The sequence below is a fragment of the Rhinoderma darwinii genome, chromosome 6 (assembly GCF_050947455.1).
Source record: "Rhinoderma darwinii isolate aRhiDar2 chromosome 6, aRhiDar2.hap1, whole genome shotgun sequence".
NCBI classification, from domain to species: Eukaryota; Metazoa; Chordata; class Amphibia; order Anura; family Rhinodermatidae; genus Rhinoderma; species Rhinoderma darwinii.
The window spans coordinates 6,355,075-6,373,537 of NC_134692.1; the positions used below are offsets into that span (position 1 = coordinate 6,355,075).

Genomic DNA, 18,463 nt, shown 5'->3' on the forward strand with positions numbered 1-18,463 from the left:
TGGTGAGCCCTTGAGCGTGGACTAGTGATGTCATCACTCCTTGCAATATGACATCACTGAATGTTAAATGCTTAGCCAGTCCATTGGAGTGAAAAGAAATCTGTTCCACTTGGGCATAGAAGAGAAGCTGCCACTCTCTGGGGTACTGCCCAATTTCCCAACTACTCTGCTAAGTATTTTCTATACTGACTGGTGCATTTTGTTTTTTTGCTATCTGCATTGGGTATGTGATATGGTGGCTCGGTGACTAGTACCGCTGCCTTGCAGACCTGGGGTCATGGATTAAAGTTCAAGGAGGATATCTGCATGGAGTGAATGTGGTTATAGGTTTATTAGCTCAATATGAACTTGCCTCTGACAGCAGACAGAAAACTCCACAGGGGAACATGAACCAATATTGTCAGGTCTGTCCATTGGAAACCATGAAACACGTGTCAAAACATTGAAATCAATTGGAGATAGAAAAGGCATTTTTTTGCTACGCTGTTTGCCCTTGGCGCTCAATGGCCGCAGGCAAAAAACACTGCGAGAAACACAGCAAAAACCGGGGCAGGAAAGTGCAGGCAGGTCAAAGGCCCTGTTCACATTAAGTATTTTGCAGGCAGAAAAAATCTGCTTCAAAATTTATCAGGAATTTTTAGGCAGATTTTGACCAGCCTGCACTTTCTTGCTGCAGTTTGCGCTGCGTTTTTAGTGCCACTTTTCGCCCGTGGCAAAAAAACTGTGAAAAACGCTTTTTCTGCCTCCAATTGATTTCAATGGGAGGTCGGAGGCGGAACCACGGCAGGAAAGGGCATGCCACTTTATTTTCCCACGAGCGGCTAAAAGGAAAGTTAACGCCTCCGCCTCACCATTGAAATCAATTGGAGTTGGTTTCAGACTTTTTTTGGTGCGGTTTCCACGTCAATATCAGTGCCAAAAAACTCTGTCTGAACTGGGCAAAATCTGCCTCAAAATTCCTGAAGGAATTTTGAGGCAGATTTTTTCTGCCTGCAAAATACTCTGTGTGAACAGGACCACCTAAAGAAGCGGATTACAGGACATTAGCCTGAAAGCCACAATTTAAAATCTTTATTTTTGGATTACGTATATGTCACCACTGGCCTTGGCCATTGGTTAGCCTGCATTGTTTATCCCCTCATAGGGGCATTTTAACAAATCCTCATGTGCAGTTGAATGCATTCTATTGTTCCCTGTTATCAGCCATTTCAGGCTACCTAGAGGCTGGCTGTAGTCTTTTCTTAATGGGATAAGTAAAAATAAGTACATAAATCTCCCTGCCCCCCATGATCTCTACTTTCTATGACACAACTCCAGTGCTGAGAACCTCCATATGCGTTCACCTACAGATGTGTGGGTGATATTAGCATAAGCAGCTTTAGCAATAATGGCCCTTTAAACAACTGTGGAAACTCTGAGTGCGGTCGAAATGACTGAGAACATGTTAATTCTTGGTGAAAAGAACACTTAAGAAGTTCACAAAACGTCAGCATTTCACATTATGTTTGATTTGATAATTGTTCCTTTCTTGGCAGAAAATTGCAGCGCAGACAATACTGTGATTACGCGACCATCTCCTGTATTTATCCGTTTTGTGTTTTCATTCTTTGTTGCAGGAGCCGCTGGTTGGTCCCCGCTGGAATCTAACACAAAGCAATGGCTGCAGATTGATTTGGGAGAGAGATTTGATATCACAGGGGCGGCCACACAGGGGAGACATGGAAGCTCCGACTGGGTGACACGTTTCAGCGTCATGTTTAGCGATACCGGACGCAACTGGAAACCGTATCATCACGACAACACCATCTGGGTAGGGTTCTGCTTTGTAAATGCTTTTTATTCTTAAACAGATGGTTGATACCAGGAGGGGATGTTTTCTTATATGTGTTAATGGTTGGAGGTGGTTGCGTTGATGAGTTTCTGTTTTTATAATATTTAGATTATTATTATATATTTATTTATTTTGTTTTCTTTCAAAATTCTACTTTATTTTTAGCAAATTAAAGCCTTCAACTCTCTTAAAGGGACAGTAAAGATAAATGATGAGAAATAAACATATATATTTTCTAGTCTGAAAGCTCCTGAAACCAAGAGTGTTGCAGAAATCTAAAAAACAAACAACAGAGATCCGTCTTATTCCGATGCCCTCAACTATTTCTGAATGTTAACCCAAACGTGGGGTTTATTTAAAGAGGCATGATTTATCTTGCTTGGTCTTCTATGGTGAACGCAGCAGTAAGGAGAAGGTTTCTGCTGGAGAAAGCTGCCTCCCAGCCAGAGTTTGGTTGGTTTTGAGAGAGAGAGAGAGAGAGAGAGAGAGAGAGAGAGATAACTGTCTTTTCAGTTGTATTTTTCTGGTCTTGTGAAAATAAATCTTAGCATTGAGTTTTTGCACTAGAAACAAATCTTGCATTATTAAAATGTCTGAAATATTAGATTACACATTAAAGAAATGTCAATATATAATGTTATTAGAATTGTAAACCAAGGGTGTAGATACCATAGAGGCATACAATGGTGGCATACTTGGCGAGGGGGTCCAACCTTAGTCCACTTTCTTTTGCTACTGGGTAGCCAGTACCGGTGCAGGATTCCTCTTTTTATAGGAACTGCATTCTTCGGATGACAAAACTATATACCATAATGGGGGGCCCATATTATTCTTTGATATGGGGCCCCTTCTCTTCTATTTATGCCTTTGTTGGAAACACTTGTTGCAGAAGTGATGAAGTATTTCTCAGATTGAAAAGAACCAGGAGGCTGCTTGTTTTTGGTGAATTGACTTCAGTCTGCCATACTGGGGTTGTCCCACCATTAAATATTGTATTCATTGTTTATATAATAAAAAAATTACATTTTTATTACATTCTGTTAAAAAAACAATCCGGTGAAGAGTTATGACATTTACTTACATATTATGATGCCACCTGGTGGTCAAAGTGAATAGCAATGTATCCGTCCACCTAATGAGCTGAGTACTGGTGGACACATCTACTCAGTCACTCTCCCCACAGCCAGGTCTCTGAATAGTGATCCTCTATTTACTTCAGAGCAACCAATAGAAATAACATTCTGACCTGCTTGTCAGGTAAGGAGCAGAGCCTCTGCAGTATCATGGTAGTATAGCTGAGGAAACTCCTTCTTTGTTTGTTAGGGAAGTAGCAGAGTCTCTTCAGTAACATGGCGGTATAGCTGAGGAAACTCCTTCTTCTTAGTTTGTCAGGGAAGGAGCAGAACCTCTGCAGTGACATGGCGGTATAGCTGCAAAGACTTCTTATTCTCAGCTTGTTAGGACTGTAAATCTCTACATCCTGACAGTAGAAATTAATCCTGCACATATCCTCTCAGTCTTTATTATTTTATTTCATTATGTTTTTGTTGGTTTCTAAGGGAGAGCATATGTTGGATGTCATACAGTATATATCTTTACTACTCAGAATTCCTTATTACTTATCTGCGGTGAAAGTAAGAAAGGACTATATTGTCATCTGCAAGGGGGGGGGAAAAGAATGATTCTGATCAGAGCCCCTCCCCCAGCAGCACAGATTAGCAGAATCACCAAGGGGGACACATGGAAGCAAAAATAAAATAGATGTATATTTTTATGCTAGAAACACTGCAAATGACTAATTTAAGTAGGTTCATAAGTTGGAATCCTACAATTACTGAGCAAAAGTCCACCATGTACATTAGAGAATTTATACAATAGACCAGTGATTTTATAGCTGCTGATAATTTGGTGGGATCCTATCTGGACATTGTCAGGGAAAGAAGGATTGTCAGCCAGAGTATATGAAATGTGGATATTTTTTTTATAGACTGTTTGCTGCAGCCAACCACCACATATTGAGAATGTAACTCTGAGGCTTTGTATAAACCCATGAGAAACCAATCAATGTCAGATGAATTCTCCTCGAGACCACGAGATGGAGCTTTTCATTTTTAGGTTGTTGTTATCTCTCTATTAAAGGAAATGTACCTGCACCCACTAAACTGTATAAGATCCTCAGATTAGGGGTCAAAACTTTACACGTCCCCTATGTAAATGTGGAAGCTCAACTAATCAAATATGTTGTGAGGCATCATAGATCGATACTTTTAGCTGCATAGACTTTTACTTTTGAAGAAGCCAAAATATGAGCCCTCTGGACACTTCTGGCTGAATAAGAGGGTTAAAACCCTGCTTTAAATCGTGAGTGTAATTTATTGGGTTCAAATGCCAAAATAGCTCTAATCCCGGAGGAGGAAAACTGTCTCTCTAGTGCCACCTATAGGTGAGGCAGTACATACAGCTTATGTCACAGCCAATAGGAACCCTACTCTGTACTGACGAGGAGCAACAACTCTGAAACTGTTCTTTATAGATGGTGATCTCTGGTTTGGCTGCAAACCTGGGTCTTGTTTCAAGGCTCTTTAAAGGGTCAGACACTACCCTACAGAGTAGTTACCTATCGGTGGCACTAGGGAGACCATTTTCTTCCTTCTGGAGGTGATCCATTTTGCATTGCCCTAAATACTCCCTGATAGTTTGATCTCTGCAAGATGAATTGGACCTTCCGTGAGTTTGTTGTAAACCTGATACAAAGTTGAGTTTGTTTTGCAGATTATTATTGCCAGTGTTTCTGGAGTGTGATGCAGGACAATCTAATATCCTACCTCAATAAATGTAGCGAATGGAAAGGTTGCGGTCACATCCCAATAGCTGCACATTATCGCCTTTTATCCATAAGAAACTGAAATGGAACATTATTACGAGATGAGTCGTCTATGGGAATATTGGAGTCGACGCAGCCTATAATATAGCATTTAAATGGTTGTGAAAGGCGTATAGTATCAATTATGCAGCATTAAGTCTTCTGAAGACAATGTTTCGGAATGTACCTCCCGCGGTATAAGATTTAAGATTATGTGAGAGCCTCAGCCACACACTTAGCTCTTTCTGCCTGAGCTGCACTTATATCCACTCTCCTGATGTATATAGGATTTCCCATCCTGTCACTGAGCTGCTTTCAATTAGTCATAACTTATAATCAATAAAGTTTTTACTTTTACAACTTCTTAATGAGCTTTGTCAGTCATGAGCCTCAAGGAAGATGATGCTGCTGTATTATAATTTACACAGATAGAGTTAAAGGGATTTGCAGTTTGTTACAGTGTATCAGTGCAAGTAATCCTTTATGAGCTGGACTACGTGGCACAAATCTCTCTTCTGCTTGGGCTCCAGGCTAATTTATTGTAGCAATCCATCAACTGTATGAGTAAGTCTAGTTAAGGAAATATGTTCGACTTTGAATAAAAACAATCAACGTTTCCAGTCACTGACAAAAGAGATCTTGAAAATAGAAAATATTGAAAAATATGCTAATTAGGGTTTATATACATAAAATTAGAAAAACCCCTTTGACCCCCCCACATGTCTAATGAAAATAAAAGGATATGCCTTATAAAAAGGAATCATTTTTCCAAAAACCATTAACCCATGACATGAAGAGCATTCAACAATGGAATGGGTAGGGGGGTTCCCAAAATAACCCCAAAAAATTACAGCTCAATACCCTTATATGCATTGTACATACATGATATTGCCATTTTTGGGAATGAAAAACAAGTGGAATATGTACTCCCTTTCAACAGCTATCTGTGTGGAAAAAATTAAACCCCTTTACATCTGAGGGGCTATTGAAGAAGGTTTAGGTTTCATTCCTAACTAAAATCAGAAGTTTCTGAAATTATCCATTGCAGTGAACGCAGAAGTGCTATGTTTTTGTATATGTATTTGTACGTGAGTTTTTATATATTTTAAGTTATATTTTAACAAAAACTTCAGTCCTACTCCAGTGATTTTGTCTTGGATAATTTGTGTAGATTTTTTTGTGGAAATTAATCCATGTAGTGAGGGTATATCACTATTTTCTATAATTTACTTCAAATTCCAGTTGCATTGAAGAAATCGAAGCCTAACAAAGTTGTAAATATCTAAAGAAGAAATACTTTATCTTTCAGCCACATAGCAGAATTACTAAGTGCAAACAAAATGTGCGGAAAAAGAATCATATTAAACAAACTAACCCTGACAGCTCTGGAGATAACATAGTTACATAGTTATATAGTTACATAGTTATATAGTTACGTAGTTATATAGTTACATAGATAAACACAGTTACACAGTTATATAGTTACATAGTTACATAGTTATATAGTTACATAGTTACATAGTTATATAGTTATATAGTTACATAGTTATATAGTTACATAGTTACATAGTTATATAGTTACATAGTTATATAGTTATATAGTTACATAGTTACATAGTTACATAGTTATATAGTTACATAGTTATATAGTTACATAGTCACATAGTTATATAGTTACATAGTTATACAGTTACACAGTTACATAGTTATATAGTTATATAGTTACATAGTTATATAGTTATATAGATACATAGTTATATAGTTACATAATTATATAGTTACATAGTTATATAGTCACATAGTTACATAGTTATATAGTTATATAGTTATATAGTTACATAGTTATATAGTTATATAGTTACATAGTTATAGAGTTACATAGTTACATAGTTATATAGTTACATAGTTACATAGTTACATAGTTATATAGAAATATATAATTACATAGTTATATAGTTATATAGTTACATAGTTATATAGTTACATAGTTACATAGTTATATAGTTACATAGTCACATAGTTCTATAGTTACATAGTTACATAGTTATATAGTTACATAGTTAGATAGTTACATAGTTATAGAGTTACATAGTTATATAGTTACATAGTTATATAGTTACATAGTTACATAGTTACATAGTTATATAGAAATATATAATTACATAGTTATATAGTTATATAGTTACATAGTTATATCGTTACATAGTTACATAGTTATATAGTTACATAGTTATATAGTTACATAGTTACATAGTTATATAGTTACATAGTCACATAGTTCTATAGTTACATAGTTATATAGTTACATAGTTACATAGTTATAGAGTTACATAGTTGCATAGTTATATAGTTACATAGTTATATAGTTACATAGTTACATAGTTATATAGAAATATATAATTACATCGTTATATAGTTATATAGTTACATAGTTACATAGTTACATAGTTATATAGTTACATAGTTATATAGTTACATAGTTATATAGTTACATAGTTACATAGTTATATAGTTACATAGTCACATAGTTATAGAGTTACATAGTTATATAGTTACATAGTTACATAGTTATATAGAAATATATAATTACATAGTTATATAGTTACATAGTTATATAGTTACATAGTTATATAGTTACATAGTTACATAGTTACATAGTTATATAGTTACATAGTCACATAGTTCTATAGTTACATAGTTACATAGTTATATAGTTACATAGTTACATAGTTATAGAGTTACATAGTTATATAGTTACATAGTTATATAGTTACATAGTTACATAGTTACATAGTTATATAGAAATATATAATTATATAGTTATATAGTTACATAGTTATATAGTTACATAGTTACATAGTTATATAGTTACATAGTTATATAGTTACATAGTTATATAGTTACATAGTCACATAGTTCTATAATTACATAGTTATATAGTTACATAGTTACATAGTTACATAGTTACATAGTTATAGAGTTACATAGTTGCATAGTTATATAGTCACATAGTCACATAGTTATAGAGTTACATAGTTACATAGTTACATAGTTATATAGTTATATAGTTACATAGTTATATAGTTATATAGTTACATAGTTATATAGTTACATAGTTATATAGTTATATAGTTACATAGTTATATAGTTATATAGTTATATAGTTACATAGTTACATAGTTACATAGTTATATAGTTACATAGTTATATAGTTACATAGTTATATAGTTATATAGTTACATAGTTACATAGTTATATAGTTACATAGTTACATAGTTACATAGTTACATAGTTATATAGTTACATAGTTATATAGTTACATAGTTATATAGTTACATAGTTACATAGTTACATAGTCACATAGTCACATAGTTATAGAGTTACATAGTTACATAGTTACATAGTTATATAGTTACATAGTTATATAGTTATATAGTTATATAGTTACATAGTTACATAGTTATATAGTTATATAGTTACATAGTTATATAGTTACATAGTTATATAGTTATATAGTTACATAGTTATATAGTTATATAGTTATATAGTTATATAGTTACATAGTTATATAGTTATATAGTTATATAGTTATATAGTTACATAGTTATATAGTTACATAGTTATATAGTTACATAGTTATATAGTTACATAGTTATATAGTTATAGTTACATGGTTATATAGTTATATAGTTAGTTATATAGTTACATAGTTATATAGTTACATAGTTATATAGTTACATAGTTATATAGTTACATGGTTATATAGTTACATAGTTATATAGTTACATATTTATATAGTTACATAGTTGATAAGATTGTAAAAAGGTCCATCAAGTTCAACCTATAATCCAACCGTGTTAATCCAGAGAAAGGCCAAGCCCCCATGAGGTTGATGACAATTGCCTAATGAGGTGAAAAATTCCTCCCTGACTCCAAATATGACATCAGAATAAATCAGTGGATCAACATCCCATCTCCAGAATTTAGTACTCATAACCTGTAATTTTATAATTTCCAAGAAAGTAATCAAGGCCCCTCCTGAACCTGTTCAAAGAATCAACCACCACAACTGTAATGATGGGGGTAAGGAAACAGACAAGTGAGCCCTAATCTACCCGCCACTCAGTCCCTGCCTACTTGCAACGACCCGCCCTAGGCAACGGGGTACAACTGGGCGACGGTCCCTACGCTCAATAAGTGCACGACAGACAAACAGACAAGGGTACACAGAAGCAAGGTAAAAGGGGCAGTTGCCCACGGCAACACCGCAAGCAACAAGAGTGGTGAACGAGCCGAGTCAAACCAGGAGTGTACGAGGTACCAAACGCAGAGCAGGAGAGTAGTAAACAAGCCGAGTCAAACCAGGAGTGCACAAGGTACCAAACGCAGAGAAGGAGCGTAGTCAGTAAGCCAGGGTCAATATGAAGCAGGGTCAAATAGTTCAAGAAGCTGCAGCAGGGCCAGGAAACCAAACGAGAAGAATCACAAGCAAGGAGGAACAGGAAAGGCAGGTATAAATAGACAGAGGGCGGGAGCTAGCTCCATCTGGCCAGGCTGTGATAGGCTGTCCCACTCCTAAGCCTGCCATCCTGAGTGGTGGAAGATGGAGTCAGTCTCACAGACATAGAAGCAGGTGCAGACTGATTACCTATGGGCGTGGATACAGAAGCTGTGCCTGGCAGATCCTTAACAACAACATCCTGTGGCAGAGAGCTCCATAGTCTCACTGCTCTTACAGTAAAGAATCCCTGCAAATAACCTTAACTACATATTTAACATTAATTGGGTTATCCGGGGACCAAAAATTGCATTGCAATAATATATTTATGTGAAACGAAGAAACGTACTAATATACTTTAATAAAAAAATCTGTACTAAATGGTGCAGTTCAAACCTCATGAATTATTCAGGAAGTGCTGGAGCTTTTCTAATAATGATGACGCTCCGACACGGCCACACATGAATGAGCTCTTGCTTCATGGGCTGTCACATTGCCTATTGCTTGAGTCCTCAGCAGAGCATCAGCTAGTGCTTTGCTCGGGACTCCAGTACTGCTCCCGATGTCCAGATTTGGTCAATTCAGGGGTTTCCTATCGCTGGAGTCCCCGAGCTGATGCTCTGCTCGGGGACTCCAGTACAGTACATCATTGTCCATATATGGACAGTCCCATTGACGTCGGCAGAAGGTGTGGAGTCCCCAGGCAGAGCATCAGCTGATGCTATGCTCGGAACTCAAGCAATAGGCAATGGGACTGCTCCATGTGGTCATGTTCACGAACAGCACATGAAGCAAGAGCTCAGTCACGTGGGGCCGTGTCGGAGCGTCATCATTATTAGAAAAGCTCCAGCACTTCCTGAATAAATCATGAGGTTTGAACTGCACCATTTAGTACAGAATTTTTAATTAAAGTATATTAGTAAGTTACTTAGTTTCACAGAAATAAATTATTGCAATGCGAGTTTTGGTCCCTGGATAACCCCTTTAAGGTCTGCAAACTCCCTCACCTTAGAGGAGATGGAAGACTCGAAATACTTAAATGAGTACTCGATTTTACTACAAAAACTCCAATTCAGTCCTCCATCTAAGCTGAGTCTAGTGGAAGGAACACAAACTTACCACAGTTAATTGAAAGTCCACAGAAAAATAAAAAAACTCTTAACTGGTTCCAGCACGAATGGTAAATCCTCAACAGTATCCATGAGGAATTCTGTCCTCTCTCCCCTCATACCAAAAACCCATGCAATTCCATATTGCCATAAAACTCGATGAAAAGTACAAACAGCAGAGGGAAGGGAGGAAAGCCATGGCAAGAACCCCTAGAAAGTAAGGGTAATCTAATACTAATAATCTGCGTGCGAGACATAAAGTAATTTTGATCGTGCTGGATTAAAGTTGAATCCACTTTTGCCAGTCTCTCAAAATCTTGGCTAGCAGGTTAGAATCACAGTCAAACAGAGAAATTGGACGAGTTGGCCAAAAATTTTCCTTTTCCTTTTTTAACAGATGAGTAAGGTGGTATAAAATGTTTAAAGTTCTGGCAAGAATACCCCCTGGAGTTTAAAATAAACGTAAACGTTGTTCTTGCTGCCATTGATGCCGGCTCAAGGGTCGAATAGGAGTTTCTCACAATAGAAAAAGAATATGAAAAATAAACAATACTCTAATTAGCCCACCCCTGGTCTGTCTTGTGGCAAGATTAAGTACAGTGTAGAATAGAAAAAACACTCATTCTAATGTTTGGCAGAAGTGGACAAAATCTTTACACGTCACAGTAAATGACATCACTTTCGGAAAGCGTCTGATGTTTTATAATTGCTTTCGGTATAACTGGTATAACTGAATCTTCTTTGGCAGGAATCAAGAACCGGAAAGTGAATATGCAGATCAAGGTCACATCTCTGGTGTAAAACAGTCTTTTTAAAATACCTAACCCCGCGACATCACTTCAAGATCTAAATAATTGATAGGAAGATGTATGTGCTGGATTTATTACTGTATACTGCAAAATGTAATAACATTGTTCTAAAGAGATCACTAGATAGAAAATTCCAATTCAGTAATACCCTCCATAATACTTATATAATAATGCCCCCTATGTACAAAAATATAACTACTATAATACTGTCCTCTATATATAAGAATATAGCTACTATAATACTACCCCCTATATACAAGAATATAACTACTATAATACTGCCCCCTATATACAAGAATATAACTACTATAATACTGCCTCCTATATACAAGAATATAACTACTATAATACTGCCCCTATATACAAGAATATAACTACTATAATACTGCCCCTATATACAAGAATATATCTACTATAATACTGCCCCTATATACAAGAATATAACTACTATAATACTGCCCCATATAAAAGAATATAACTACTATAATACTGCCCCCTATATACAAGAATATAACTACTATAATACTGCCCCCTATATACAAGAATATAACTACTATAATACTGCCCCTATATATAAGAATATAACTACTATAATACTGCTCCTATATACAAGAATATAACTACTATAATACTGCCCCCTATATACAAGAATATAACTACTATGATACTGCCCCTATATATAAGAATATAACTACTATAATACTGCCCCTATATACAAGAATATAACTACTATAATACTGCCCCCTATATATAAGAATATAACTACTATAATACTACCCCCTTTATACAAGAATATAACTACTATAATACTGCCCCTATATACAGGAATATAACTACTATAATACTGCCCCTATATACAAGAATATAACTACTATAATACTGCCCCTATATACAGGAATATAACTACTATAATACTGCTCCCTATATACAAGAACATAACTACTATAATACTGCCCCTATATACAAGAATATAACTACTATAATACTGCCCCTATATACAAGAATATAACCACTATAATACTCCCCTTATGTACAAAAATATAACTACTATAATACTGTCCCTATATATAAGAATATAACTACTATAATACTGTCCTTATATACAATAATATAACTACTATAATACTACTCCTATATACAAGAATATAACTACTATAATACTGCTCCTATATACAAGAACATAACTAATATAATACTGCCCCTATATACAAGAATATAACTACTATAATACTGCCCCTATATACAAGAATATAACCACTATAAGGGCATGACCACACATGGCGGAATTCCTCCGCAACTGTCCGCATCAATGCCGCACAGAATCTGCGTTGCAGATTCTGCAGCGGATCTGCACAAAATGTGCAGAAAATTGATGCGGACTGGCCGCTGCGGACTGCAGGAAAAGTGCTTCTCTTCTCCCTATTCAGTGCAGGATAGAGAGAAGGGACAGCACTTTCCCTAGTGAAAGTCAAAGAAATTCATACTTACCGCCCGTTGTCTTGGTGACGCGTCCCTCTTTCGGCATCCGGCCCGACCTCCCTGGATGACGCTCCAGTCCATGTGACCGCTGCAGCCTGTGCTTGGCCTGTGATTGGCTGCAGCCGTCACTTACACTGAAACGTCATCCTGGGAGGCCGGACTGGAGACAGACGCAGGGAGTTCTCGGTAAGTATGAACTTATATTTTTTTTTACAGATACATGTATATTGAGATCGGTAGTCACTGTCCCGGGTGCAGAAACAGTTACTGCCGATCGCGTAACTCTTTCAGCACCCTGGACAGTGACTATTTACAGACGTCTCCTAGCAACGCTCCCGTCATTACGGGAGCCCCATTGACTTCCTCAGTCTGGCTGTAGACCTAGAAATACATAGGTCCAGCCAGAATGAAGAAATGTCATGGTAGTAAAAACAATACGCTCCGCAGCACACATAAGATCTGCGGACTTCATTGCGGAATTTTGACTCTCCATTGAAGTCAATGGAGAAATTCCGCCATGAGTCCGCAACCAGTCCGCCACTGCTCCGCAACAGACAGAGCATGCTGCGGACACCAAATTCCGCTCCGCAGCCTATGCTCCGCAGCGGAATTGTACGCATCGTGTAAACGAACACTGCTAAATTAAAGTGAAAGTCAATGGAGAAACGGCTCCGCTGCGGATTAACGCTGCGGAGTGTCCGCAGCGGAATTTAAGTGAAATTCCGCTATGTGTGAACCCGCCCTAATACTCCCCTTATGTACAAAAAAATAACTACTATAATACTGTCCCTATATATAAGAATATAACTACTATAATACTGTCCTTATATACAAGAATATAACTACTATAATACTGCCCCTATATACAAGAATATAACTACTATAATACTACTCCTATATACAAGAATATAACTTCTATAATACTGCCTCCTATATACAAGAATATAACTACTATAATACTGCTCCTATATACAAGAATATATCTACTATAATACTGCCTCCTATATACAAGAATATAGCTACTATAATAATGCCCCTATATACAAGAATATAACTACTATAATACTGCCCCCTATATACAAGAATATAACTACTATAATACTGCTCCTATATACAAGAATATAACTACTATAATACTGCCCCTATATACAAGAATATAACTACTATAATACTGTCCCTATATACAAAAATACAACTACTATAATACTTATCCTATATACAAGAATATAACTACTATAATACTGCCCCCTATGTACAAGAATATAACTACTATAATACTGCCCCTATATACAAGAATACAACTACAATAATACTGTTCCTATATACAGGAATATAACTACTATAATACTGCCCCTATATACAAGAATATAACTACTATAATACTGCCCCTATATACAAGAATATAACTACTATAATACTGCCCCTATATACAAGAATATAACTACTATAATACTGCCCCTATATACAAGAATATAACTACTATAATACTGCCCCTATATACAAGAATATAACTACTATAATACGGCTCCTATATACAAGAATTTAACTACTATAATACTGCCCCTATATACAAGAATATAACTACTATAATACTTCTCCTATATATAAGAATATAACTACTATAATACTGCCCCTATATACAAGAATATAACTACTATAATACTGCCCCTATATATAAGAATATAACTACTATAATACTGCTCCCTATATACAAGAATATAACTACTTTAATACTGCCGCCTGCATACAAGAATATAACTACTATAATACTGCCCCTATATACAAGAATACAACTACAATAATACTGTTCCTATATACAGGAATATAACTACTATAATACTGCCCCTATATACAAGAATATAACTACTATAATACTGCCCCTATATACAAGAATATAACTACTATAATACTGCCCCTATATACAAGAATATAACTACTATAATACTGCCCCTATATACAAGAATATAACTACTATAATACTGCCCCTATATACAAGAATATAACTACTATAATACTGCTCCTATATACAAGAATATAACTACTATAATACTGCCCCTATATACAAGAATATAACTACTATAATACTTCTCCTATATATAAGAATATAACTACTATAATACTGCCCCTATATACAAGAATATAACTACTATAATACTGCCCCTATATTTAAGAATATAACTACTATAATACTGCTCCCTATATACAAGAATATAACTACTTTAATACTGCCGCCTGCATACAAGAATATAACTACTATAATACTGCCCCTATATACAAGAATACAACTACAATAATACTGTTCCTATATACAGGAATATAACTACTATAATACTGCCCCTATATACAAGAATATAACTACTATAATACTGCCCCTATATACAAGAATATAACTACTATAATACTGCCCCTATATACAAGAATATAACTACTATAATACTGCCCCTATATACAAGAATATAACTACTATAATACTGCCCCTATATACAAGAATATAACTACTATAATACTGCTCCTATATACAAGAATATAACTACTATAATACTGCCCCTATATACAAGAATATAACTACTATAATACTTCTCCTATATATAAGAATATAACTACTATAATACTGCCCCTATATACAAGAATATAACTACTATAATACTGCCCCTATATATAAGAATATAACTACTATAATACTGCTCCCTATATACAAGAATATAACTACTTTAATACTGCCGCCTGCATACAAGAATATAACTACTATAATACTGCTCCTATATACAAGAATATAACTACTATAATACTGTCCCTATATACAAGAATATAGCTACTATAATACTGCCTCCTATATACAAGAATATTACTACTATAATACTGCCCCCTATATACAAGAATATAACTACTATAATACTGCCCCTATATACAAGTATATAACTACTATAATACTGCCCCTATATACAAGAATATAACTACTATAATACTGCTCCTATATACAAGAATATAACTACTATAATACTGCCCCTATATACAAGAATATAACTACTATAATACTGCCCCTTTATACAAGAATATAACTACTATAATACTGCCCCTATATACAAGAATATAACTACTATAATACTGCTCCTATATACAAGAATATAACTACTATAATACTGCCCCTATATACAAGAATATAACTACTATAATACTTCTCCTATATATAAGAATATAACTACTATAATACTGCCCCTATATACAAGAATATAACTACTATAATACTGCCCCTATATATAAGAATATAACTACTATAATACTGCTCCCTATATACAAGAATATAACTACTTTAATACTGCCGCCTGCATACAAGAATATAACTACTATAATACTGCTCCTATTTACAAGAATATAACTACTATAATACTGTCCCTATATACAAGAATATAGCTACTATAATACTGCCTCCTATATACAAGAATATAACTACTATAATACTGCCCCCTATATACAAGAATATAACTACTATAATACTGCCCCTATATACAAGTATATAACTACTATAATACTGCCCCTATATACAAGAATATAACTACTATAATACTGCCCCCTGTATACAAGAATATAACTACTATAATACTGCTCCTATATACAAGAATATAACTACTGTAATACTACCTATATGTACAAAAATACAACTTTTATAATGGTGCCCTCTTCAGACAGGATTGTGGAACTGATCATGTAGGAGAATTTTCATAAGTAACTGGAATCTTTAATTAAATCTCAATACTATGTGTCATGAAATGTTTTGAGATGGTGTTATCCCCCTCCCCCACAAAATTTCCGTTTTGTGATAAGAAAAGTATAGAATAGTCTAGAATGATTTGTGATGGGTAAACTTTTTATGCAGGAGCCAAAATGTGTCAGTGTTTGTGCAGATGGAGAGAATGCAGAGATGTGTTCGTCGTGTGTCTGCAGCAATGTGTAACTCTCGAAACAATTAGAGCCTTAAATAACCGTCTACACACTGAAGGGGCATCTCTCATGCAGGCTGTTACCACTTTACCAGCTGTCAGCAGATACCACCACCAATTAAACATGCAATTTCCAAACTTGGCGTCTCCAGTGAAAATAAACTATTTCTAAATAGATTGAACAGTGTACTTATCCGGATGGGATGCAGGGGGAGAAAATAAAGATTTTTGCTAAACAAATGCATCATTAACTTGCTCTCGGCAAACAGTTTGCAAAGATTAGCCAAGTTATTTCCCAGTGATAATCAGTTTGTAAACAGTGGAACTGGTGTAGGGAGGTCTCACTGTGACTCCTGTCTGAACGGTCTCACAATCGGGGTCACTTTTAACAACAGAACAGCTTCAATTTTGGCTCTAGAGTGGGACATAAAATGGGGCTATACCTATGTATCATTCTCATCTCATAATTTGTATCTAATTTCTGTTGTGGCAGTCAATGGCTCACAATATATTAGACTGAAATTTAGACGAGTGTTTCAATAGACACTTACGCCAGGCACTTTATCCAGCATCCTAATCACAAGATTTTATACCGATATATATCGAGAGAGGAGATATAACACACAGACGTTGCTGGTATGCTCAACATACTCCTCTGGAGGTTTATTGCCAAACTCCATTACAATAATATCATTCAAAAGGGGTGTAGGCTTGAGGTTAACCAATCAGAGGCAATGTGACAATAATTCTTATTCAGCCAATAGCAGTCCATAAGAGTATTTCAAATACATAATTATAATTCTTCATTAAAATGCTGACATCAGGTAACACCTGGAGACAAGCATACAATGGGGTGGTGTTAACTGTTCTTTCCCAAGAGGGAGTTTGTTGCGATAATGACAAATAGTTGCATTTTAAGTCTGGACGTTCAGTCAAGCCGCTAGCCATGGATGCATGAAGACCACACGATGAACACATAAAGATAACACATTTCTTTGAGACTCGAGCAGAACTATGTAGAGGAAAGGTCATTAAAATAATGGAGAATACATAACTTAAAAATTCGGCATCCTGCTTGACAATTCATAATGTAATTTAATACAGAGAATATAATCAAATAGACCATCCTTCACATTTCTATGCTCTATGTCTATGTTTATAAAATATAGTCATTTGGTCCATAATATGTCATTTTTACTTTTTATTGCCAGGTGGCAGTGTGTTGTGTTCACACGTCGTCATCTGGTGACAGAAGCATTAAGTACAATTTGTTTCAATGTGGCAGATGATTCTGATCGTTGCGATAATATTTTAAAGGCACTTTAAAAAATCTTATAATATATACTCATCCTAAAGGATCTTTTCAGGATTAAAACATTGTTGACTTTTCCTTAGGAGGTGAGGGTTGCACCCTTCATTGTTTATGCAGGTGCAGCGCCTTGTTTGTATGTGTTGCTGTGCATGGTACTTCAGCTCAGCCCCATTCAAAACACTCCCAAACATTGATGGTCTATCCGAAGTTTTAGTCCCATAAAAATCTTTTTAAGACTAATCAGTGGCCAACATAGACCTCAGGAGACCCCATGATAAAATCAGAATGGTAGCAGCTGCTGTTTATGCCATCACATTCCACCATCTGGTAACAGGATGATCTGGGGCATGTTGCTGCTCCTATCCATCCCTTGTAGGATAGAATGGCATCATTATGCCCCAGCCATGATCTTCCCATCATTTTTATGATAACATTGCTGTGATTCTTAAGAGGGGAACCCTGTGTAGTTTCCAATAGCCAACCGGAAAGGAATTAGAGGCTTTACTGAGATGGGACCTCTCATTCTTATTGGCTTCCTATATGCTATGTAGGATCTTGACACTGATTTCAGACTCTTTTAAGACTCTTTGAGTGTGACCTTCATTCATTTAGGTTTTAGATTGT

At 35.4% G+C, this 18,463-nt stretch overlaps 1 protein-coding gene across 1 annotated transcript in view; it reads left to right on the plus strand.

The window, feature by feature from the left end:
* The window catches only part of CNTNAP5 (contactin associated protein family member 5), a 393,202-nt gene that overhangs the window by 102,413 nt on the left and 272,326 nt on the right, over window positions 1–18,463 (plus strand). The window contains exon 3 of the mRNA XM_075829064.1: window positions 1,617–1,810. Coding sequence (XP_075685179.1) covers window positions 1,617–1,810 — 194 coding nt within the window. The remainder of the gene's footprint in view (window positions 1–1,616; window positions 1,811–18,463) is intronic.